This window comes from Gopherus evgoodei, chromosome 1 (genome assembly GCF_007399415.2).
Source record: "Gopherus evgoodei ecotype Sinaloan lineage chromosome 1, rGopEvg1_v1.p, whole genome shotgun sequence".
Lineage (NCBI taxonomy): Eukaryota > Metazoa > Chordata > Testudines > Testudinidae > Gopherus > Gopherus evgoodei.
Window position 1 is genome coordinate 324,621,267 of NC_044322.1, and position 26,430 is coordinate 324,647,696.

The 26,430-nt window shown below is 40.7% G+C and overlaps 1 protein-coding gene and 1 long non-coding RNA gene across 4 annotated transcripts in view; one reads left to right on the forward strand and one right to left on the reverse strand.

Annotated features, from left to right (window-relative positions):
* Window positions 1-3,253: 3,253 nt before the first annotated feature.
* LOC115644572 lies at window positions 3,254-26,214 on the forward strand. Its single transcript, XR_003998533.1, has 3 exons — window positions 3,254-3,414; window positions 25,491-25,564; window positions 25,661-26,214. It is a non-coding gene; the product is annotated as an uncharacterized LOC115644572 (long non-coding RNA).
* Window positions 22,060-26,430, reverse strand: part of WASL (WASP like actin nucleation promoting factor) — a 73,542-nt gene continuing 69,171 nt past the window's right edge. For all 3 annotated transcript variants that reach the window (XM_030549161.1, XM_030549162.1, XM_030549160.1), the window contains exons 10-11: window positions 24,811-24,919; window positions 22,060-23,175 (exon numbers count right to left, since the gene is read on the reverse strand). In XM_030549161.1, coding sequence (XP_030405021.1) covers window positions 23,114-23,175; window positions 24,811-24,919 — 171 coding nt within the window. In that variant the 3' untranslated portion in view covers window positions 22,060-23,113. The remainder of the gene's footprint in view (window positions 23,176-24,810; window positions 24,920-26,430) is intronic.

Here is a 26,430-nt window from a genome sequence, read left to right on the forward strand (position 1 = left end):
ATAGTTAGATTGATTAAATAATGCATTGAATCTCTTAGTCAAGAGCATAGGAGCCATTAAAAAAGGCAAACAAGATTCTTATTTAAAATATCAATGGAAATCTAATATATAATAAAAGAAGTGATTGGGCAACAAAATGGCAAATGAAATTTAATGTGGATAAATGTAAAGTAATGCACATTGGAAAAAATAACCCCAGCTATGCATACCATATGATGGGGGCAAATTTAGCTACAACGAGTCAGGAAAAAGATCTTGGAGTTATCATGGACAGTTCTCTGAAGATGTTCAAGCAGTGTGCAGAGGCGGTCAAAAAAGCAAACAGGACATTAAGAATCATTAAAAAGGGGATAGAGAATAAGACTGAGAATATCTTATTGCCCTTATATAAATCCATGGTACGCCCACATCTTGAATACTGTGTACAGATGTGGTCTCCTCACATCAAAAAAGATATACAGGCACTAGAAAAGGTTCAGAAAAGGACAACTAAAATTATTAGGGGTTTGGAGAGGGTCCCATATGAGGAAAAATTAAAGAGGCTAGATCTCTTCACCTTGGAAAAGAGGAGACTAAGGGGGGATATGATAGAGGTATATAAAATCATGAGTGATGTGGAGAAAGTGGATAAGGAAAAGTTATTTACTTATTCCCATAACACAAGAATTAGGGGCTTCCAAACGAAATTAATAAGCAGCAGGTTTAAAACAAATAAAAGGAAGTTCTTCTTCATGCAGCGCACAGTCAATTTGTGGAATTCCTTACCTGAAGAGGTTGTGAAGGCTAGGACTATAACAGCGTATAAAAGAGAACTGGATAAATTCATGGTGGTTAAGTCCATAAATGGCTATTAGCCAGGATGGGTAAGGAATGGTGTTCCTAGCCTCTGTTTGTCAGAGGATGGAGATGGATGGCAGAGAAAGATCACTTGATCATTGCCTGTTAGGTTCACTCCCTCTGGGGCACCTGGCATTGGCCACTGTCGGTAGACAGATACTGGGCTTGTCATAAACAGATAGTTAAGGGTTAATATCTCTTTTACCTGTAAAGGGTTAACAAACAGGGAACCAAACACCTAACCAGAGGACCAATCAGGAAACAAGATACTTTCAAATCTCAGTGTTTTTTGGGTTTGGCTTTGTTCTCTCTGGATCCTGGAAGGGACTAGACGTGCAACCAGGTTTCTTGCTAATCTCCCTGCTACAGTCTCTTATATATTCAGAATAGTAAGAAAGGCGGTTATAGTCTTTTGATTGTTTTCTGTATTTGCAAATGTGTATTTGGCTGGAAGTATTTTAAATTGTATTTCTGCTGGAGGAGGCTTTTTCTCCAGTTTCTATAAGCTGACAGACCCTATAACTTTTACCATCTAAATTGTAGAGATAACTTTTATTTTTTTTTCTTTTTATTTATTTTTAGGGTCTGTCAGCTTATAGAAACTGGAGAAAAAGCCTCCTCTAGCAGAAATACAATTTAAAATACTTCCAGCCAAATACACATTTGCAAATACAGAAAACAATCAAAAGACTATAACCGCCTTTCTTACTATTCTGAATATATAAGAGACTGTAGCAGGGAGATTGGCAAGAAACCTGGTTGCACGTCTAGTCCCTTCCAGGACCCAGAGAGAACAAAGCCAAACCCAAAAAACACAAACAAAGGCTTCCCTCCACTGAGATTTGAAAGTATCTTGTTTCCTGATTGGTACTCTGGTCAGGTGTTTGGTTCCCTGTTTGTTAACCCTTTACAGGTAAAAGAGACATTAACCCTTAACTATCTGTTTATGACAGGGCTAGATGGACCTTTGGTCTGACCCAGTACGGCCGTTCTTATGTTCTTAAGTGATCTTATGTTGTAAAGCAAATGTTAGACAGACTCCATGTAGAATGCTGTGCACAGTGCTGATCACCATGCCACATGTCAAAGAAAGCATATTAGAGCCTCAGAAAAGGTGCAGTGTAGGGCAGCAAAGATAACAGGTAATAGGAACCTAAATTATGCCAAAAAGTTAGGGAAATGGGGCTTATTCCCATTATGAAAATGGCTTTGAAGTGACCTAGCCATTTACATAAAAATGAAAAGGAGTGACATAACAAACAGAACTACGACTGGCGAAGTGGCAGCTGGTGTTGAATTAAGAGGTGTTGGGAACTCCAGGGAGAACAGAGAATAATACAAAGAGGAAAAAATGTTTGAAATATACACTGGAAACAATTATCTCATACAAATGCAAGCTAATACACCTGGGGTGAGTGGAGAGGAGGAATAATCCCAAACAGAGATTCAGTGGAGTGGGAAAACCAAGAAAGCAAGGCCAGCAATCAAGCAGAGAAAGACCACCAGGTTATAAGGGCTGAACTTTCAGCTGGGTATGAATTTTCAGCATGATTTGTTGAGAACCAACAAGATTTTGGGATAAATGCAACAGAGGTGTTGCATGACAGACAACATAGTGGAAAACCCCTCTCAATGCAGCAAGGGTGAGTCTCCCAGTCTAGTCAACAATCTAGAATATTAGTTACAGTTCTGAGCACTTCAGCTATCAGAAACACTATGATAATTTGGTGGGAATTCAGAGAAGGTTAGTCAGACATTAAGTTCAAAGGGGTGTGAGTTTGTGAGGAAAACAAAGAACTAAATATGTTTATTTTGTTTCAACATTAAATAATATCTGTTCTACCTCTTTATATGTATTGGAAGGATATAAACACAAAACAATTGTTCATGTTGTCCCAAGCAAACAGAATCAGCTGAAACTGAAAAAATAAATGTAAGCTAAAGTTCTGGAAATATTCTTAAGATATCAGAAGAGTAGCCGTGTTAGTCTGGATCTGTAAAAGCAGCAAAGAGTCTTGTGGCACATTATAGACTAACAGACATATTGGAGCATGAGCTTTCGTGGGTGAATACCAACTTCGTCGGATGCATATTCTTGAGATATAGTCTATCCTTCTTAGGCAGGAGGTGAAAGACACAGGTTGCTGCTTGAGTTAAATAAATCAGAATGGACTAAGCATATAATACTATGTTGTGAACAATACTCGTACACTGGCAGGGAGGATAGACAACATAAACTAATGGATCTTTTCCATTTCTAATTGCTTTTATAATATATATTATAACCCCTTCAAAAGCAATTGATAGCTGACTGAGGCTCCTTCCATGACTTACCCTTTTGCCTCAGTATCACAATAAATATGGTCTGTCTGATTATCCACTCTTTGGAAACCTCTACAATTCTTTAGGCTTTTGAGGCCCAAGGCACAATCCACAGCCTCCCTCAAGCCCATGGAGGTTTGAAATCAGGATGCTTAAAGGGTGGACGCAATATGGCAACCTTACAGTGGAACACAGACTGCAACCAGGACGAGGCATGCGAGCCCAAGATCTTTTGCACCAGGAACCTATTCTGAAGTAAGTAAAAGCTAGAGTGAAATGGCAGGCAAATATGGAGGGGGCAAGCCAGTGCTTGGAAAGTAGACTGAAGTACAAATGCAGGGTTCAGGGAAAGGGCAGCATAGGAAATTTGGAGGTAAAGAAAGCTATGGAGGTTGAAAGGGAAAAGGCAAACAGTGTATAAGCCAACAGGGAGAGGAAGAGGAGAAAATAAAAAGGGAGAAAAAATGTACAGAAAATGAAAACAAACAGAAAAAAAGAAATGAGGGATAGTTGCTGGTAAAAAAAAGTGTTTGTGTGAAGGGAATGGAAAACCTGAAAAAGGGAAGAAAAAGCAAGAAAACACATACTCAGCTTTGAGGTCAGTAGTAAACATTGCTTAATTTATCCATGATTTTAAACACTTCATTTAGTCTAACTGCTATAATGGGGGCAGGCAAACAGACATGGACCCTTATAGTTGCTGACAAGTTGTTCAATATGGCTGCACAGTGCTGGGGCCCAACTGTGCAAAGGTGAGAATTATAGATAAAATGTAAAAACAAGGCGGCCCTGATCACTTACAGTCATTCAAGATCCCACGGCACTCTTCATGATGAAGTGTTACCTTGTGTCCTGGTCAAATTCTAATCTGGGGCATTACATTCTGTCTACCTAAATTTCTGTTTCAGCGGGAGAAATTGCAAATCCTGCCCTCTGTTCACAGATGTGCTAGACAGGAAGGTTTCCGGGCACACGTAGTTAATATTTTGCCACCCAGCTGCAGGGAAGGTTAAGATGATTTCCCTGCCTTGAAGAAGTTTGCTCTTTCTATTGATGTTGCTGTCTTCTCCCTTCCAGAGTGCTGGAAGGGAGAATGGTGCTGGAGAATAATTTGCTTACATTTAACTAGACCCTTTTGCACCAAATGAATGCACACAAAAACATTCTGGGAGATGTTGTTAAGGTGAGAATGAGACTTGAGAGTTTATGTAAGGGTCTGAAAGCCTCACATGAGTGAAATATTGGCAGTTATGTTACTGTCTAGTTCAAAATCTCATGGGGAAAAAGCAGCACCAGAAGCTTGTATTTTTCCTTGGGCCCACTTCCTGCTCGCAGGCTTAGGTCACATTCTGTACTATTCCCTTGAGTCATCAAGGCAGGCAAATAGTTTCCTCTGGAAGCTGATGGCCTCCTGTTTGACCTCTAAAGAATGTGATCCTTAGGTCAACTGCACTATATCGAGTAATCTGCTCTCCTTGAAGCTGATTGTAGTACCTTACAAGGGAGTCCAGCAATGCAAGTATGTTCCTCACCTGATTTTCCTGAGATTCGTAGTAGGATGATGGTGGTGCTGCTGTGGGACCACCTGTCTGATCACAATCAAAGCAAAGCAAAGCAAGCACTTGCGTAGTAAAAGGGGTCTAATCTAGCAAACCTTTCCCTATTGGAATCAAATGGATAGTCCATGTGAGTAAGAACTGAAGGGAAAAACTGACAAGGTAACCAAGATTGCTCTGCCTGGACTGTAACAGAATGAGAAGGATCTAGGTGCAGAATTGCTGACTCACACACAACACTCCATTAGGAATGCCTTACATTACTTTTTCCTGTCATTTGATGTTGAAATGACTGAGCCACTGAAGAGCAGAGATATTGCAGTTGCATGAATAAGGAAGGTAAGGAGATTTTGCCACCCTTACTCACACTTAGCAGTACCTTTCTCTAGTGCGACCCCATTGAAATGGAGGAGTAGAGTACTACATAACGTGAGCAATGTTGGCAGATGCTGGCCCTTTAGCTTTTACAGAGGGTATGGCTGCACTTGCAGCTGTACAGCATTGGGAGTTAAACCTGTCTTCGTACAGCTGAGTAGGGAAAGCGCTGAAGTCTGTCCACACTGACAGATACCAGCGCACTGTCCTGGCCACATTTGCAGCATCTGCAGCAGCACTGGGAGCGGAGCATTATGGGCAGCTATCCCAGCATTCAAGTGGCTGCAACGTGCTTTTCAAAAGGGTGGGGTGGGGTGGGGTGGAGTGTGACAGGGCGCATTGGGGAGAGAGAGAGAATGGCTTTTTGGAGCCGACACTCTGTCAGCAGTTGCCTTGCAAGTTCTGACCCTCTCCCCCCCCCCACTCACTGAAAGCAAACAGACCAGATAAGCAGCATCCCCGAAACGGACCCCCCTCTCCCTCCCGTGCGCCCTGCCGCTTCTCTCCTCAAGCCCCCTACCTCCCCCTCTCTCACTCACTGAAAGCAAACAGCAGCTGTTTGGTTTTTGTCTCACAGACCAGATAAGCAACCCTCTGAAATGGACCCCTCCTGCCCGCTGCACTGCTTCTCTCCTCAAGCCCTCCTCCTCCCCCTCTCCTCAAGCAAACACTAGCTGTGGGCGTTCCAAAGGGAGACCCCCTGCCTCTGCTCACTCACAGCACACAGGGACTGTGTTGTTTTTTTGATAAGCGGGTCCCAGAGTTCACAACAAAACAAAGAGCGGGACCTTCACTTAAAAGGATTATGGGAAGCTTCCGGAGGTCAGTCACAGCGTACTAAGATTATTCCCTGTTTACACTGACGCCCCAGTGCTGCAGGAGCAGTGCTATTCTCTTTATTCCTCTCAGGGAAGTGGAGTACAAGCAGCGCTGTAGCCACAGAGATACAGCACTGTATGTGCCTTGCCAGTGTGGACAGGGAGTGAGTTACAGCGCTATAAAGCCGCCAACAGCACTGTAACTCTCAAGTGTAGCCAAGGCCATCGTTACTTGATAGTCCAGGAAAGGTGGCTGAGGTTTATAGGCAGAAAGGCAGCTTATAGGGTACATGTGATTTTATTTCACATCTTTTTAAAAATCTCATAATTTCTGTTTTAACCCCATGGGTGTAGCCTCACGTAAAGTTCTGGCTAATATCATGTTCCTTGTGCTGCACTGTGTACATGCACGTGGAGGGTAGCATGCAGATCCTGGCTGGGGGTGGGCAGGAACTGAGCCTCCTTGAATGATGTTCATGAGAAGATTTCCAAAAAACATGGAAGACTGGAATTAGAGCATCTCTGAGTCTGCAGATGAAAGGGCTTGCAGACAAAAGAAGACAAAGACTAGCCAGTCATCCTTACGCTGTGACATTCTTAGTTCAAAGTTCTTCAGTATCAGAATTATTTGTATTTCCAATAACATTTTCAAAGGGGCTATCAGTGGAAACTTTACAAGATATTTTGCCTTCAGCAATATATTTTCTTTATACACAGCTAGATCCTGCCAGGTGCTGAGTCCTCTGGCCTGAACCAGCAAAGCAATTAAGCATGTGCTTAACTTTAAGCACATGAGCAGTCCCATTAACTACCCACATGCTTAAAATTAAGCTCTTCCTTAAATGCGTTGCTGTCAGAACGTTCAACACTCTGCAGAATCAACCCCCTAATGTCCACGCATCATTGGAGTTCTAGGGCAGCAATTAAAATATATACAAGCCATTGCGCTCTGCCATTGGCTCACTGTGTAGCCTGGGGTAAGTCCCTTCATCTTTCTGGTTTAGTTTCCCCATCCGTAAAAGGGGGATAATATTCACCCACTTCCACACAGGGTGTTGGGAGGATTGATCAGTTACTATCTGTGCAGTGCTTTGAGTATATGTTATGTGTGATTATCCCATTGACTTCAATGGGAACTGAACAGGCCCATAAAAAGAAAAGGACACTTGTCATCCATCCAAATACTAATTGGGCCCAACCCTCTTTGCACAATGTAATTAGACATGATCAGACCAATGATATCAGTTGTTCTGAAACATCCAACCACTGCCGCTTCAGTTACAGCTTTGGAACTCCTCTAATGTCTTCACCCCAGGATAGATATACAGCTGCAACTTGAGAAAAGGGTTATGCAGTGAGTAACTGGAGTACCACGTCTAAGCTTGTTAGCAGGTGTATATCTGGGCTGTAGGACAGCCAAAGGTCTGAAGATTTGAGAGACTGTGGATTAGCCACTGGGCCAAAGGGACCCATGCCCAGGGGCCCCTGCCAATTGGGGCACCCTGGAAAAATGGACACCCCTGCACCCCAGCCCATTCCGCCCACCCAGCACTCCTCCTGGGGAGTGGGATCGGGGCATGAGGATTTGCCCTACACTCCCTGCCTACCTGGTGCTCCTACAGGAGAGCAAGGGAAGCCCCCATGCCCCAACCCCATTTCCCCCGCAGGAGCACCAGAGGGAGGTGAGGCAGATTGCAGGTGGAAGGGGTGGGCCCAGGGCCCCACAAACCCCTAATCTGCTTTTGCTTGTCCCAGAACTTCTCTCCCTCGCCTTGCCTGAGCTGCCAATTCTCTGAAATTCTCCCACCACTGCACTAGTAGGGGTGCTGAGCTAGACTTGATGAAGGAGTTAAAGTGTCGGGGTGGGGAGAGGGTCAGCGTAGACCAGAACTGCTGTTGGTGGAGCTGCAGCACTGGGATGATGGGAGAATTTTAGAAAATTATCTATGAATGTATAACCTGAAATGCCACATTTTTTCAGAGGACTGGCTCCAAGTCTTGAGATAAGCTCTGTGCTGCTGCCTTGTAAGCATTCACTGTATTCATAACATTCTGATTTTTAAAACAACAATCTTTCCTAATATGCCAAAGGCATTGAATCCTCCCTGAGGCCTTAGCCCATAGTAAGGTTGACATTTTAAAGCAAGTTACTTGAGTACAGAATGTTAGACCCCTTTTTGAAACAGGAACACGTAACTTTTATAGAGACCATCACAATTTTAAATGCAGCTCATCTGATTTGGTTGGAACTTTGAACTAGGAACAACCATGAGGCAGTTCAATCACCAGATAATTTATTAAAGACAGCGTTAAAGAAATTAAAAATTGGGGTTTAGACTGGAGCTGCTGTTGCAGCCATATCTATATCATCATCTGCATCCTAAAATGGTAATATAGATGATCTAGGAAGTTTTCAGATGCAAACATTTTGGTTACCATTGGCAAGATTCCCTGGATCAGCTCAGCTCATCAGTTTTGGAACAGGCCTCCCCATTGAAATCATTAAGAGAATTCTGCTCAATGAATGATAACATGATATATTCCAAGATGTTTTTCTAACAAGTTGAAACCTGATGTACTAATAGTTTGTGCATCGAAAGGTGCTGGAACTAAGGGTGCTGCTGCACCCTGGCTTGAAGTGGTTTCCATCATATACAGGGTTTACAATTTGGTTCAGTGGCTCTCAGTACCCCCAGTATACAAATTGTTCCAGGGCTCCTGTGTGCATCAACCAAAGAATTTTTTTTTTAAAGTAGTAGCGTGAGGAAGTAGTGTGCAACATACTACAAATAAATAACCTCCCACTTCAAAGCTCTAAATCCTCACATTGACCTTACCACTACATTGTGTCTTTGATTACACCTGGTTAGCTACTGGCACTTTTCTATTTTTTCCTCATTTCCCTTCCCATTTTTGCAACAACGACTGTCGAAGACAATCAGTAGTGTCCCCTTTCTCTTTTTCCACTACATTTCAGGAAATAAGTACTTTTGTTTTACGTGAAAGAGGCTTTATTTCCTCAATGTTTGCCATGCAATATTTTTCCATTTAACTACTCCTTTCAGAAAAATACATTGCACAAAAAAAGTGTAAGATTTCTTTTATCACCTTGTGCTCAGCCTATTGTATACGATGTCACTCTTTGTATGTAAGTATCTGTGCTAGGCTTAGCTGCGTCCGGCGGCAAAGCATATTGCAAAAAAATTTTTTTTTAATCTGACCTGGCATTATTCCTGGCATATGAGAAGTAAATTCACAGAGGTAAAGAAAATATGACTTTACTATTAACTGAGGGAGACCAAATCAAAAGTTCATCAAGCTGCTTTTTTCTTCCCACATAACCTGCCTGATAAAGAAACAAAGAGTGAAGCTATCTTTGATAGTGCTGCAAGTCAGACACCCTCACACCACTTTAGAAGAGAGTCATTTCATGATAAAAATACACAACAGTGAAAGATCTTCAATTCCCTGGGGTATGTTTGAGGTGGAGCATCTTGATTCTGACAGACTGAATTGTCACTCGAAACAAGAGGTTCCCATAGCCAGTGAAGTGATGTGAAACAGAAGCTGCTGCTGTAAACAAACAAACACTGACTAAAATGTTACAGTAGTGATGGGGGGAAGTAAGCTACTTTTAATGCAGTTCTCACTGTTTTCTTTTTTAGGAAAGCTTGCTCTCTCTATTCTCTTTAAAGTGTTTTATTAGGAAAGAGGAGGGAAATCAGAGACATTTTGCTGTACATTCACTAATGTCACATATAAACACAATGGTTCAGGAGAGAAATATATATATGATCTGTTACAAAATTTCCTAAAATAATCTATTCCAAAACTAACAACCCTTTTGTCCTTCAAGAGAAGAATCTGCAGTATTTTCCCAGCATGCCAGTCTGCAACATTCAGAATAAGTCATAACTGATTTCCCCTTTTAAAGTATATTCTCTTTTGACAGTACTTAGATCCACACACAAATCTATGACAGATAAATAGGCAGCTACAAATGCTCTTAATGGCAAATGTTTTGTCGTTTGAAAGAGTTGCCAAAACTGTAGTATGAACTTGTGGGTCCCCGATGTATCCTTGTTAAGGATGGTGTTTGTATGAACCTTGATTTCATTCCTATACTCGTGTGTAATGGGCACTGCGTAAGATAATGCAACAAAACCCCTTATCACTCCTGTCATTCCAGCCTTTGTTTCTGTTTTACACAGTCTGCCAAGTGCTCATATGCGCTGCAGATAAGTTTGATTGTTTTAATTGTACATAGTGTGCAGACTCCTTAATACTCTCCCAGCTCCTATGCTAACTTTTGTAACCTGTATGTTAGCCCTACTCCCTCTGGTACGATGACATACAGAGGAAAAGAAATGCTGATAAAACGCAGAGACACCCTAATATAACATCTACTTAGGCTGCTTGTGTGCTGAGCCCACTGAATTTCCTGCTGATCAATATAGTCTCATTGTTTCCTTGTACTCCCTGTCGGTCTTTCTGTAACCATCTGCTGTCTCATCTTAACCTTTGGTTGGAAGCTGATTTGATTGGCGGAAGGGACTGTCTTTTGATTCTGTGTTTGTACAGTGCTTAATACAATGCGGTCCTGATCTATGACTGGGGCTCCCAGGCCCTATCATGCAAATTAATAAGAACATTAAAGATATGTGCAGTACACTATAGATACTGAACAGAGGGAAACATGTAATGGAATTCTCAGCACATGGTAATAGCACCAATTTTTGACAAGCTTGTACTTAAAGCATAACACCAATTAAGCAAATTTTTAAATTCAGACACACATGCCAAAAAGATAAATGCAATAAAACACTATGAAGGATTCTTTCTGCACAGAAATTTCCATTCCATCAGTACAGCAGTCCAAGAATTTAACTGATCAAGGCAGCACAAGCATTTCATTTTAATTTAATAGTTTTAATCATGTGCTGCTTTGGAAGGTTCCAAGGATGGATGGCACAGTGGTTAAAGAGTAGCATAGGGCATCAGGAGAAACTGGCTTGATTCTTGACTCTGCCAGAGACTTTCTTTGGGACCTTGGTCAATTCATTTAACCTTTGTTCTTTAGTTTTCCCCATCTGTAAAACAAGGAATATGCTGCTTTGCTTCTGTACAGGATTACAAGGGTGTTTGAGTCTTAATTGATTAGTGTTAGTAAAATGCTTTAGAGATCCTGAGATGGCAAGTGCTACAGAAGTGCAAAGGCTTATCAGTAATTAAAATGGGTTAAAAACTCTAACATATACATAATCTTCCTTTTTGAGAGCTCTCCTGAACAGGGCATGAGCATACTGCGAGTTTGCCTTACGTTAGCAGCACAGAAGGCTTGGCCAAATATTTTATTTTCCTCTTCTTTCTCCAGTATTGCAAAATAGATGCTACTAAATTAGAACCTCCCTGCCTTAGTAATAACAAAACCAGTAGGTCAGATTTAAAGTGCTTTGTTTGCCCTTGTGGTTCTTGGAAGAACTCCCGGTCTCTAAATTGACAGTGCAGCTGTTCACAGAAAATTATTCAGAAAGATTAATAAATTCTGTAACTGGTTCTCAAAATATATAGCAGCAGGACCGGCTCTAGGCACCAGCAGAGCAAGCACGTGGTTGGGGTGGCACATTTCCAGGGGCAGCATTCCGGCCATCCTTTTTTGAGGGGGGCAGTTGTGCTCTCGGAGGTGCACCACTTAGATGGGGCGAGGGCGCTGTGCCCCTGGCTGCAGGGGGAAGGGGAAGCCCCAGCCCCAGGACGCTGAGCTGCCAGGGCCCAGCTGCTACCCGGGGAGGAGAGGGTGAGTCCTGCTGGGCAGCCGGGGCTGCGCCACCTCATGTGTGCACTGGCTACTGCACTGCCTTGTGCCGCCCCTTATATTAGGGCTTCTCTGCGCGGCTGGGCGGGGGAGGGGGTAAAGCCCTGTAGGCGCTGGGAGAAGGTGACATCACTCCCTTCCGCTTCCAATGCCGCCTGTGAGCCCCACCCCCACTTGAGCCTGGGGCGGCAAAAAACTTAGAACCGGCCCTGATAGCAAGTCTGACAGTTTGAAGTACCAAATAGATCAAGCTGTTCAGTTGAAACAGAGACCAGGCACCTTTTTACCATGCCACTGTAATATTTAATGTATCAAATGTAGGTAGGAAACTATATTGGAATGTAAAAGGAAAAATCAATCTAATTTGAGCCCTAGCCAGAATGATTTTTCCCCTAGTGTCCTAAGATGATCTGAGAGGCTGGGGATTATAGATTGTGACTGTCGTCATGCAGCAAAAATGTTATCACACACTTCAGAACTATTGGCTGCCCTTGCTCAAAGAAAGCCAGAGCTTTAGCATGCATAGAGATGAAAACAGGATGGCCCCTTTCAAACCAGGAACGACAAGCACAGGCAAGGCAGTAAGGTGAAACCAGCAGGGGCTGATCCACACAGAGCTGCCAGTATTAAATCCATCCTATAAACAAAATGCCTTCTATACTTAAAAACCTCCAGAAGCCATTTAGTTTTTAGATGCACCACCTCCACTTGCTTTTGTCTTGTGGTGGTTAGAGGGTTCAGAAATGGAATTGATCCTTCAGTGATTTAGACCTGGTCAAATGTGATGTTGCTCTTTTATCTTTGGGGAAGAAAAACTTTGGCAACAGTTCATGGAAGCCCAACAATGAAAAGTCTGATTTATTACATATACAGCGCTCAATGACATGGAAAGAGATGATACAAGTTAGATGAATACTGGTTCTGTAACAATCACAACCTTGAGCAGGAGGGAATCATCCTCACCGAAGATTTTGAGGTTTAAACTTTGTATTGTACACAACTTCTGATACTGTCAATCATACCAAGGGACATCTGGTATAGTGGCTTGAGACATGAACTGCTAGAGAAACCAGAGAGTCCATTTCACTTATAAGCAGGCAGGATTAGCAATGGTTCTATAATTGAAAGCCAAAAACGTGGTTCACAGAAACTCCACATCTTTACATGTAGTTCAGTAAAACTGAATGCACTCGGAAATGTACTGCAACTGGCTCTCCAGGGTTCTGCTCATGCAGGAAAGTTGGGAGAAGGATTTTGAAAAATGTCAGAAAATGAAAGTAAAAACTTTAACAGGTCAAAGTGGCCTGACTCAGGCGTTAATGTTTGCTCAACCAGCCTTAGGTTTCTAAGTTACTGGACACCCAACAAACTGATTGGAGCATGATGTAGTATTTACAGACATGGATAATGTAACTGCCTAGTTTATCTGCATGGTTTGGCACCCTGCAGTGCTTTGAGGTGCCTAAAAATAATTGCTGTTTCTGAGAATGAGACCCAGTAGCAAGAAAGGACAAAAACATTAGGTAAGATCCATTCTATGAATAAATGTGCTTAAGGTTAATGAAATCAGATTAAATTTTTAAAAAATGTACTCCCCTTACCACAGTATCTGAGTGTCTCATAGCCCAATGTATTTATCAGCACCCGTAATTCATCACTTCCAATTAAATACTATTAACCATTTTACAAATAAGAAACTGAGGCACAGAGAGGAGTAAGGGCTTGTCTACGTGGTACTCCAGTGAGCTCCAGCAGAGGTGTCAACTGTAATGCACACCAGTGTCTTATACATTAGTGGGCTCATGTGGGTCCTCCTGGCATGCACTAAAAATTTCCAGCAGTCCTGCATTAACACAGACTAGGGAACTTTCAGTGCATGCCAGCAGGCCCACATGGACCAATTAGCATGTGACACATTGGTGTGCATTAGAGTTTACCCCCTTGATGGTGCCCATTAAAGTACTGTGTAGACAAGTCTTAAATGACTTGCTCAAGGTCATGTGGAATCTGTGGCAAAGCAGGAAATGTGAACTTTGGTCTCCTGAGTTCTAAACTGGTGCTTTAACCACCAGACCATTCTTCCTCTAGAATAGCCAGAGAAGTCAGCAAATTTAGATACATGGGCTCACAGCAACTCAATTCAGCTCTTGAGGCATTTGTTATGGAATTACAATTAAAGCTGTTTTATGCCATATAGGCACAGACTTTGGCAAGGGGCAGTGCAGAGATGCACCACCCCTGAGTTTGTACCAGGAGACACAGAAGAGTAGCTGACCGCCCCCGCCGCATGCCAGTCATGCTCTGCAGGCCAGTGTGAAAGGGGATGCAGGCATGGCACAGAGTCAAATTCAGCCTGCCTTTTCTATGGACCACACGGGCAGGAGGGGAAAGCTCTCCTTAGGACTCTGTCCCTGCCCCCCGACACATACATTGCATATACATAGAAAGGACTTTCAAAGTCTGGCCCTTAATGTGTGTGCCATGTGGCAGGGCTAGGGTTGATGAGGGAAGAAATGGTTACTTACCTCACAGTAACTGTGGTTCTTCATCTTTACCTATATTCTACTGCCGGTGCACATGCATCCTACACACCTGAGTTTGGATTCTTTTGCCCAGCAGTGGTTGTTGAGGGCCATTTCTGCGCCTTGAGTGTCTTCATGCTTCCAACCAGGGCATAAAGAGCAGGGCGACCCAATCTCTTCTCAGTTCCTTCACTAGCCTCCTCCATGACTTATCAGATTCTGTAATAGCAGGCAGGAAATGCAATACACATGGACAACACATCTCAAAGAACCACAGTAAGGTAAGTAACAGCTTCTTATTCCAGTGCTTGTCACATGGATTCCACTTCTGGTGCCTTAAAAGCAGTGACCCAGACCACAGGAGGTAGGTGGTAGGAGTCTACCTAAACAAGGATTGTAGCACAGCTCTACCAAAATGACCATCAGATCTTGACACTTGGAATAATGCTGGGCAAATGTGTGCACTGAACCCCAACAAGCTGCCTACATAGTTCTAGTGTGGAACATTTCTCGAAGAAATTCAGAAGCTGCTTGCACTCTCAAAGACTGAACCTTCACTCTCCCTGCTGGGTCTATGTTGGCTAACTGATAGTACAGTAGAACCTCAGTTACGAACACCAGAGTTATCAACTTATTGGTCAACTACACACCTCATTTGGAACCGGAAGTATGCAACCACACGGTAGCAGAGACGAAGAGACCAAAATAAAACCAATACAGCACAGTACTGTGTTAAATGTAAACTACTAAAAAATAAAGGGGATGTTTAAAAAATATTTGACAAGATAAGGAAATTGTTTCTGTGCTTGTTTCATTTAAATTAAGCTGGTTAAAAGCAACATTTTTCTTCTACATAGTAAAGTTTCAAAGCTGTATGAAGTCAATATTCAGTTTTAAACTTTCGAAAGAACAACCATAAAGTTTTGTTCAGAGTTACGAACATTTCAGTTACGAACCACTTCCATTCCTGAGGTGTCCATACCTCTGTGGTTTTACTGTACAGCTTAATCCAGTTACAGCGTCTGTGTAAGTATGGCCTGATCTTTTACTCATCCCTATAACTTATGACCAATCTGGGGACCATCTTAAATGGCTTAGTTCTATCTGAATAGAAAGAGTGTCTTCTAAGAACATCCAGGGTGTGAAAATTAATTATTATTTATTTGAAGTATCAATGCTTGGCCATGGCTTTGCGGCAAATATAGGTAAGTTTGGGTGTCTAACACTGATGGCTAGGTAAGCATAAGCAAGTTTCTCTCTCATCGTCCTGGGCACCCCAAGAACCATTATAAGGAAATACTCCCCTTTGTGTATATATAAAATGGCTTATTGTAATGATTTCACTTGTTCAATCTTTTCGAACTGGGAAGAAAACTGATGAATGGCCCTTTGTGGCAAGCTATTTATGGGAAGCTGGGCTTCCTGAAGAGCCCACATGTCCTGTGTTTGAAGGTTGTCTAAGTGGGCTCCCCAGCAGGGATATATCTGTCACTGACATCTGTGGTGGCAACAGTGGCAAACCTGCTGCCCTGATGATCATGAAGGGCGGGTGAGCAGCCAAGATGATGGATGCAGATGACTTTCTCCTGTAGAATCTTTGGTGCTCTCTTGTATAGGCCTAAGGGGGATATGGAGTGATGTTTTGTGAATATTCACCCATGGGTGATAGTGTTTTATTCTTTTATCATTTTTTTGTCCAAGTTCATTCGAGAGCATAGGGATTGTCTTGTTTGACCCACATAGTTATTGGCGCAATGAGTGCACTGAATGAGGTACACGTGATAGGCACACATAGGACCCATGGATCTTGAAAAGTGTATTGTGTGTGTATGTATGTGGGGTGTGTGTGTGTTGATCACAGCACTGGAGATATGTTTGCAGGTTTTCCATCTGTTATGGGAGGGGTTGGCGCTGTGGGCAGCTTGCTTTTGACGATGAGTTTGGCAGGAGGGGGGATTATTTGAAGACCAGAAGAGGGGGTTCAGGAAAGCTCTCTTCCAGAATGCAGTCCCCATTAAGTACGTATTGTAATTGTTTAATGATAAAGGTTGAAGGAACTGGATATGTTTAGTTTGGAAAAAGAGGAGATTAAAGGAGGGGTGTGTGTGATAGCACTCTACGAATACTTGAAATCTACCATTAAAAAGATGGAGAAAAGTTGTTCTCTCTTGCCACAGAAGGCAGGACAAGAGGCAATGGGTTCAAACTACAGCACAGCAGATTTAGATTGAATCTCAGGAAAAACTTCCTAACTGTAAGAACAGTAAGACAATGGAATGGACTGGAGGTTGTGAAAGTTCCTTCACTGGAAGTTTTCCAAAGGAGGCTGGAAAGCCATCTGTCTTCGATGGTTAGACAATACATCCTGCATTGGCAGGGGGTTAGACTAGATCTTTGTAGTCCCTCTAATCCTATGATATCCCCGATGGCTTCCAGTGCAGGCTGGTAGGTGATAACCAGGGAGGGTGCAGTCAGAGGGTTTTTTTCCCTCTCAGACTATTTAAGTGGCCCGTTCAATGATGAAATCTGTTTCTCTGGTGCAGCATCCTTGTTTGCCAAAGGCAGTTTTAAGTGTGCTAAGGTCTGTATCCCAGACTTTCTCCTCAGAGCACATTCTAAGGTATCTTAGTGCCTGACTGTAGATGACAGATTGCTTGGTGTTTGGGGTTGTTACGGAGTTTTGAAGTGTGGAGATCTGTGAGTTTCCTGTAGAGCTGACTGTAGGATGAAACCAGATAATCATTATGCTCTCGCATAAACTCACACAGAGAAATGATAAAAGACAAAATTACCATAGCACCAGTGGGCAAACAAATGCATCATTCCATATCTGACCTCAGTCCTTGTCCTTTGAAGGTATAGTGCAGGTTTCCTTTGAGGACGAGCCTGGGATCTTAAATTCTTAACTTTGCTAGAGACACTAAAAAGACATGGGATTTATGGCTTATTACAACCTAACCTACTAACTCCCCTTTTTTGTCCTATGACTGCAGAGGTGTTAGTGGGCCACTTCATTTTGAATAGCCTCTCAAAATATGAGTTACTTATACGGATCCATCTGTTCCATCTTGTATTTAAGCTGTGACTGAATACTTTCCACAGACCTGACAAACAGCTCTGAGGAGCTCAGAAGTTTGTCTCTTTCATCAACAGAAGTTGGCCCAATAAAAAGTATTACCTCACTTACCTTGTCTCTCTAATATCCTGGGACCACCATGGCTACATCACCACAAACAATGAAAACTCAACCTCATCTCATGAGTTCCTCTAAGCTGTCTACTGAGGAATATATAAATCTTTTTCTATGTGCCCCTAAGCCCAGACACACTAAACATCTAATGTGACCACATTAAGAGGCATTACTGACTGACATTAAGGACAATTCTTAAAGCCTGGAGATTTGTGTTTAGTTATTGTGACTGATCCCATTACCAGATCAGACTTTCAGGGAAAATAAATAAGATTTCTATTTAAGAGGAAAGGAAATTAACTGCTAAGTCTCAGGTTACAAAACAATGGGTAAACTACACAGCAAGCGAAGAGGCTTGAAGACTGCAAGTTTCAACTGATACACTGGCAGTGAGCAGCAACTGAGGGCATTTAGGATCACCCAGCTTTTTACATCCTTGGCTGGAAGGACGAGGACAATCAGGCTGCAGCTGTGGTCCCCAACAGACACTACTGGCCAAAAGAACCTATACTTGAGTGTGTTTGGCACATGGATAAAGACAATGGAATATATATGTACAAGAAGTCAAACAACTGAGATTTTCATGTACAGAAGTAAACGTGATTGTTTGCAACTTCTCTGTGGTGGAGTAAAAGGAAATTTTGGTACAAGAAAGTGATCAGCACTTGAAGAAAACCTCTAAATACTGCAGGAGGTTCTATTTTCAAGAGATAGTATTCTCTGGATTTCCACTGAACCATACCCTGCCTAGTAAGCAGTTGGGGGAAAATGGTTGGAAATGCTATTGTTCAGATGCGATGTAAAACTCGTGTCCCGGAGATTCTTATTCATTACAGAATTTCTATATGAAGGTGTCCTCTTTAATGTTCTAGCTAAACTGCAGTTTAGTAAGAAGTTTTCTACTTACAATTTCAGTTATATACAATACCATGATTATAAACTGCTGCGTATCATTGCACCAAGCTGTTGTGAAGCTGGCAGGCCTCACCCAAAACACTTTTAGGAATAAATTGCATCCCCATTGTATTTATCACCTTAAAAGTATTTGGGGACAAGGGGATATGTGTGAATATCTTATGCACTACTGCACAGTCTCATCACATTTATCCTTCTGAAGTTACACTCCAGACCATGTTGCATCCTAAACAGAAAATTGTAATTAGTAGCCACCAATATTTCCCCCTCATATTTTCCCAACTTAGCCAGGGAGGACTCAGAAATACCTCCCATCCCCCTGCCAAAATGCAAGTTCAGCATCCAAACTGTCTGATTCAAGACTATCAAAACAGTCAAAACCAGGGGGCGGGGGAATCATTGCTTCCCTGAGCAATTTCAGCCCAAGATGTATAACTTTCCTAAAAAGTACACCATTGACAATATTGGCTTTCAGTGAAAGTCAACTTTAGCTATTACTAGCACAGTTGCAGCACTTACTGAGTACCTAATGCTTTATACATAGTAAGCCTCAACATGTCTGAAAGATATGTATTATTCCCCATTTTAGGGAAGGGTAAAAGTGAGGAACAGAGGCTGTGCAAGATATCGAAGCCCAAACATACAGCAGGCTAGCTGAGGAGAAAGCAAGTGTCCTGACCCACCATAAAGTTGCTCTACCTACTAGGCTACTCTGCAAATGGCTGTAAAATTCAGCAAAAGTATCTTTATACAGAAATAACTCCAGCGATGCTCAATTTCTTGAAGCAGTGAAATAAGCAGAATGTGTAATGCTTCTATTTTACTCTCAATGTTCTTGTTACTTTCAAATCTCTGCTTATAAAACATTCATGAAGCAACCTTACTGTATTCAGTCAACTGCTGATTATATTGGAAAATAGCATATACTGATGAAGTTTATTACCTCTTCTCCCTAGTGAAGAGGTTTGTTTTTTTTTTTTAAAAAGCTTCCTCCTTAACTATGTAAACATGCACAGAAATACTAAACAGATGGTCAGAATATAAAGCAAGGTTGATGCCAGTGTTTCACCATCAAATTGAATGAAAACTGCAGTTCAAGTTCTATTCTTTACTCTCATAGCCTCAATTCTCTCCTTTCTCCCTTCCACTGCCACCCTAACGCAAGCTTCAGACAGGAAACTAATATACAATAACTTAACCTTGTCTTGTGATGTCGTAACATGACAGTGTTCTATTGTAGGGAAAAAAGAAGCAAGTGTTAATTTCTTCCAAACATCCCTTAAACAATTTTTTGCTGTACTAGAAATAAGACTTTATCACTGCACTTGAACTTCGGGAACTTTACTAACTAGACCAGGCATTCCTCTAACGATTAGATAAAAGCTGTTGTGATGAAAAGCAACAGTATAAAAAAACCCCAAGACTCCTACACACATTTAACTCTTGAAAGCAATCCTAGTGAATACAGTCATTCAATATAAAAACATTCTTATTTCTCAATATTAACTAAATTGAGAGAATGTTAACATTAGTATGTTGTTTTAAAAATACATCAACTAATAACTTGAATTTACCTTGCCCTACACTTAGGATTGTTGGAAGGTATTTTGGATCTCCAAGTTTAGGAATGGAAATGTTTAGATTACAGCAGAGAAAGGCAGGAGACTGCAAACATGGAAGGATAAGGATTCAATTCATAATTTAGAAAAGGTCTCAAACTCTTTTTATGCTTTTTGGGGTACGAAATGGTCCTCTGAAATTCAAACATTGCAATAGTAGGTACAAAGTTTGAATTTACAAGCCACAATGGTTTGACCTTGAAATGTTAATTCATTATTGCACTTGCCTGTAGCAGCACTTGTTTCCAAGGGAGCCGCTGAGCAGCTGTCACATTTGCCAGCAGGACGGGGTGTTATGATGAGTAAGAGAATGTATTTATTCAGTGGCACAATCCAACTTTCCAGACATGAGAACTATTCAGATTTGAGGGCACTATTTACTGCTTTGTGGTCCTGCCTCAGCAGTTGAAATTACTTTTGAAGTGTGTAAACAATACATAGAGCTATTTTAAAAGCTGTGCTACAGTTAGCACTTAAAAAAAACTACACAGTTTTACAGTATTTGGGTCAAATTAATTTTATTACACTCGATGAATTGCCACCAGTGCAACATCCTATTCACTGTACATTTCAAAAATTCACATACTAAAAATTTCAATTTGATAAATGGAAAACTGAATGATTGAGAAGTTCTTATGAATTCCATACGTACAATAAGTGGCTAGCTGATATTGTCTATGCACAGTGTGTCGAGATACTAGAAGTCTCATGCTAGTTTGTTACTTGCTAAGGCTATCTGGACACAGTCATTTAACTGGAGTATATAGAGAGGCCTTCATTACAATGTTTAGCGATAGTGAATCAATGCCATGAAACACTCTCTTCTGCCCACAGTGCAAGTGGTGAAGCACTGAAACATGCAGCCATGACATTATTTTAGTTTAATTGCAGTTGCAGTCTTCATGCCTAGATTTAAGCAAATACTACTTTGGATTTTGTGCAATAAAGTGGATATATTTTTATAGAAGATCAGAATCAAATGCCTTCTTTGCTAAGTGATCCATGGATCAAACACAGTTATCCCAAGTATACAGTGTCTAACCTCCAGCTCTCCCAACACAGGGAATGGAGATTTCTTGATGAAAGCTAATTATTCACTGAAGTACAGAAATCTCAACTCCACAGGGGTTAAACATACCCTATTAAGCAATGTATTAGGAGAACATCTGGGCCTTGTCCACTTAACTTTAAAATGCCCTTAATGCTATAAAAGAGAGAAAATACTAGAAGTTATATCAAAGCCATAAAATATTCTCCATATGGACATTCTTAAACCCACTGGACAGTAGCTTCCCCAAGCCTCACCCATAGTCAACTCAGAATGCTCAAGCCATTACAGAAGCAAAGCCAGTAGAAGTATTTCTAGCAGCGGAGAGCAAAGTGAATATTACTGCAAGAAAATGAGACCACTTGGAAGAGATTTCCCAAGTTATATGCTTAAGTTACACTTGGAAGGGAGTTAGCATCACTGGAATAATTTAACTCCTCTCACACCAGTTTTCAGCAACATAACCTTTTAAATTCTTTTCTTCTCACTCGATTAAGTACTTGATCACTAGAGACTAGATAGCTGGGTTAGAAATCCCAAGCCACATCATGCAGGTCCAGCCTGTCAAGATCAGGCCAATACTGGGTTTCAGTCAATACAACTCTGGATAACTTAAATGCAATTTGGTACCTTGACTATAGTCAGAAAGTCTCAAGATACTATGTGTTAACTATACTCCAAATACGACTGACTTAACTAAACATTCTGTTATCAGTGAGATAATATGGTTCTTTAAAAAGAGTTTCTACCTAAATCTTACTGCAAGTACAATAATTAGAGCTGCAGACATTAAATACCCAGGCTAAAGCAGAGTAGTGTATTTTAATAGGCAGATACTCCAATTTTTACCTCACTATTGAGTACATCTTATATAAAGGTGAAAGCTGTGAAACAAGAAACCCATTTTCCAATTATGTAGTCAAACACTATTCTTATGAATAGGGTCCTTGATCTTTATCACAACTCTTGGTCTTAAAGCCAAAGTATGCAGACAGAATATTGCAATAATAAAGTTCAGTACATATTTAAAGTGTATATTCTGATTTATAAGCTTTTCAACTTTTTTTTTTTTTTTCCTTTTTTAAGTGTAGGACTGGTGTCTTAGTGTTTGGTATTACCATAACCCATAAAGACTGCAAAGTAACATCACATAAGTTTACTTTATTAGTATACTAGTGCCCTACACATTTTAAAATGAATTCAAACCCAACATTATTGAAGCAAGCATTAAACGCAACCCTTCAGCCCAAAAAATATGTAAAATTGATTTAAAAAATAAATCAAATGACTGTAGCAACAGCCAGATTACAGTATAGCCCCAGCAATTTAGGCTCTTCCTCATTCTGAAAGACAGCAGGACTAAACTGGTTTGTTTCAAAGATGCCTTCACCATTGCTATAGTAAAAAGCCATCCTGTTTAATCTCAGACAGAGAGCTCCCTTCAAAATATCACTGCTATCCAATAACAGATAATATTGCTACAGTATAATGGTAAGTTATTAATTTCCATAACTAGCTGTGTATTTTTGTAGTTTTACGAAAAGCATACTGCTAAGATTCGAACAACTGCCATGTTGTGATGTATTGAAAACCGTGCAATATTCTAATCAGCCTCAACATTCATGTAGCATTGTATTCGAAATGAAGGGGCTAAATAAACTAAGAGCTGCATCACTTAAAGAATGTAGTACTATACTAGGTTTTAATAAGAAAATTTAGATACAGAAAAGTAGGGTATGAAAATAGTGTTTTCCTTCTTGCATTATAACTAAATTACATTAAGGTTTCTGTCAGTCTCACATATTACATTTAAACTCCCTCATTGATGGAATGGAAAGTATTCACATGTACACTGAGCATCCAGATGTAAACTTGCACACATTAATAGGGAGTAGCTTTGTAGAGGATTATGACAAACCTTTACATATTAAATGAGGTATTGCACAGATTAATAAAAAAGCAAAAGGCAACAAAAATATACAGCAAATTGGTAGAACATTTACATGATAATTTTACAGAATCCATAGACAGAAAGTAGTGTTTAGTATTTCATTCACCTTAAAAAATATATATATAATAATAATATAATATTTTGATCAATCCTCCCATTCGTCGTCATCCTCAAAGTCTTCTTCATCATCTTCATCCTCATCTTCATCTAGAAGAGGAGCAAGAGTCATTTGAGTATTTACATGACAAAAAATATGACCTTTCCATTAGAAATCAATCAAGTAGGTGCACAGCTGAAGTAAAGTTACTAGCATCACAAGAAATGAAACTCAACACTAAACTGCTCTTATTATCAATACCAAATATACGAGTTCCAGTTCTGGGTGTTTTCTTCTCCAAGGAAGAAAAACAAAACAAAACACAAAAATTTTTTCAATATAAATGTAAAAAATGTATTTTCAAATACTCCTGCCCTCATGCTTTTTCTTTGAGTGAGGTAGGGTGAAAAATACATTCTAAATTAGGTTTTCTACTTTTGTAAAGATGAAAAAACCAAGCTAGATGTTTGCCTCTCCAAATTTAAACTCCTACCAAAGGGGTTTCTTCTCCCTTCAGAAACAGACAAAAGTATTTCTATCATGCCCACAGAGCACTTGTGGTTCATGGAATACTTGTAACTTGTGTGTGAAGCTCAGGGGCAGCTCCATGCCCCACCACGCCAAGCTTGGGGCAGCAAGCTGCGGGGGGCACTCTGCTGGCGTCACGAGGGTGGCAGGCAGGCTGCCTTCGGTGGCTTGCCTGCAGAGGGTCCGCTGGTCCCGTGGCTTCGGAGGACCTCCCGCAGGCATGCCTGCGGAGGGTCCGCTGGTCCCGCAGCTTCGTGCTTGGGGCGGCAAAATGCCTAGAGCCGCCCCTGGTGAAACTATATCCACCTAAGCATGAAGTATGTTTCAGTCTTCAAATAGTATTGTTTGCTGCTCGTGGTAGTGCAGTCCAGAATTGCTAGAATTATTTTTTGATTAGCTGAAGTTTTTTTTTATTTTTTTAAATCAGCTAAGGAGGGCATGGCCTTGTACTTAATGTCCTTGCGATGTTTCTCTGGAGTAAATTCGACAGTGATCAAGTTTGCAGAGGACATCAAAATTAGAAGGTTCCCACACAAAGATAGAACCAAACTAATCAAAATGTTCACACACAGAATCAAACTGCAAAGCGATCTGTGGATATCAAAGTAGGGGTATCTGCAGGCAGCAAAGGAAGATTTGGCAAAATGAAGCGATACAGCAAAACAGCTGTACCCATAGCATTAACAACAAAATTGCAACAAGGCAGGCATGAGCAAGTGATGGTAGTTACTTATTGTTTGGGCAGCACCTGACATTCAAAGAGCATAGTTATAGTTCTAACAGATGCATCTTCAGTTAGAAACAGACTCTCTGGCAATTAAAGGTTTTTCTGAATGAAGGACTCCTGTATGCAGTGTTCATTAATCTGGTATTGCACCAAACACTGGGCTGGACAAAATAATTACATTTAAGATCAGACATAATTAGTAATCACTTTCTATATTCTAAGATTTTACATCAGATGGTGGCTAGTCTTAACTGGTAATTTTCAATACAGCATTACTGCAAAGTACAAAACACTGGCCATTTCCTGATGAAGTATGCTAGACTACTGAAGATGGGCCAGTGGCTAGGTCTGGCATATTCTGTTTCACTATACATCTAAAATTCAGTATAGTCATCATGAAAAAAACCCAAATGTAATTAACATTTCATGGTCCACAGTATATTAACACCTACTCTTTGACACCAAAGCAAAAAAGTTTCCACAAACCTACCAGAAGAATGAATGGCTTTGCTCCTTTTCTGCATAACCTCCATTAATGCACCCACAATTCCTGAGGTTGGCGCAGCTGTGGGTGGCACAGGCTCTTGGCCATCAGATACCTTGAAAGAAGAATACAATGCTATGATATAATTAAACGGAGAACCTTTATATTTCCAGGCAAATCTTCTAAGGAAATTGAAAACATTTTCAATTATGGAGGGAGATTAGAAATTTGTTGAAACTACAACCTCAGATATAGCTAGAGTTAAGAATACTAATAAAAAAGAAAGCTCGGAAACTCCATGTTTTCTAAATACAAATTCTCCCACTGTTTTTTGCATGACAACATAGTTCCAGTTAATCAATACTGTGATTGACACAGTGATGATTAAATACATACAACTAAACTCGGCAAGCCTTATTATCATCAGGAAGGGACCTCCACAACTGAGGGAAAGCTCCGTAATGTATCTGAATAGGCAAGCCTTGTTCAGTTGCATAATGTTCTATGTTCGAGATAACAGAAAACTTATGAAAATTTTTTGCTCAAGTTTGTTAACTAGATCCTAGCCTAGGCAGATAAGTCCTGCATCTCCCTAGTAGGGATTTATAAAATTGGGTACTGCACCCATGTATTAACAAGTCTATTAGTACTAATACATCTCCATACTTTTGCATGGTGCTTTACAGAAAGACCTTGTCTGTCCCAAAGAGCATAGAACATGCTCAGAAAAACCTAGAAGCAGACCAGGCAAGGATCCGGGGTAAGGAAAGAAACAAATATTACGTGAGTATTGCACCATCAACAAATGTTACAAATTCAGGTGTTTTTGTTGTTGCTTTTTTTTTTTTTTTTTAAGACTATGTGACAGCAAGATGAGAGATGGTGCAGAGCGGTTTGAGAACGGATCTGACAAGAATGAGAATGCCTGCTGCACTGGCAGAGGGACTGTTGGAACTACAGACTGAGAAAAGCGGTCAGAACAAAGGGTGTTTGTATACATGCATTAGGAGAAGAGTTGAAAGCTGGTGCAGAGCTATGAGGATGTGAAACAGTAAAGATCGGGAAACAGTGACGAGAAGTGGAGCATAAGGAGAAATCCAGGTGTTGTCTCCCATGGAACTCATCCTCTACAGTTCTTCAGAAAACTTTATTAAAGTATGGATGCTCCTGGCAAAGATCACCACAACCTCATGTGCCATGCTGACATTACATTTTTTATTAAATGTTGATTTAGTAATTTGATTGCAACATCAGAGGTGTGGGACTGCATGTCAAATTTACACTAGATAATTCCAATAAATTAAATTTTAATTTCTGTTTTCAAACTAAAATCTAGAAGAATTATTCAATTATTATTATTTAAAATGTCACTGAAAAAAAGATTTGATTTGCCTAAAAAGTAATGGAAAAATTCTTTGACGGACACAACCATAGATCACACCAGAGTTTTGTAGCCATGATCTCCTTTAAGGATTTCAGAGGTGGGCCAAGAGTCATAAATATTAGAAATAGAGAATTAATTTTAATTATGGTGTGGCAACAGCCAAGACATAATATTAAAGAAAGGTGGCCTAGGATTTATCAAAAAAAAAAAAAAAAAAAAAGACAAAAAAATATACACAACAT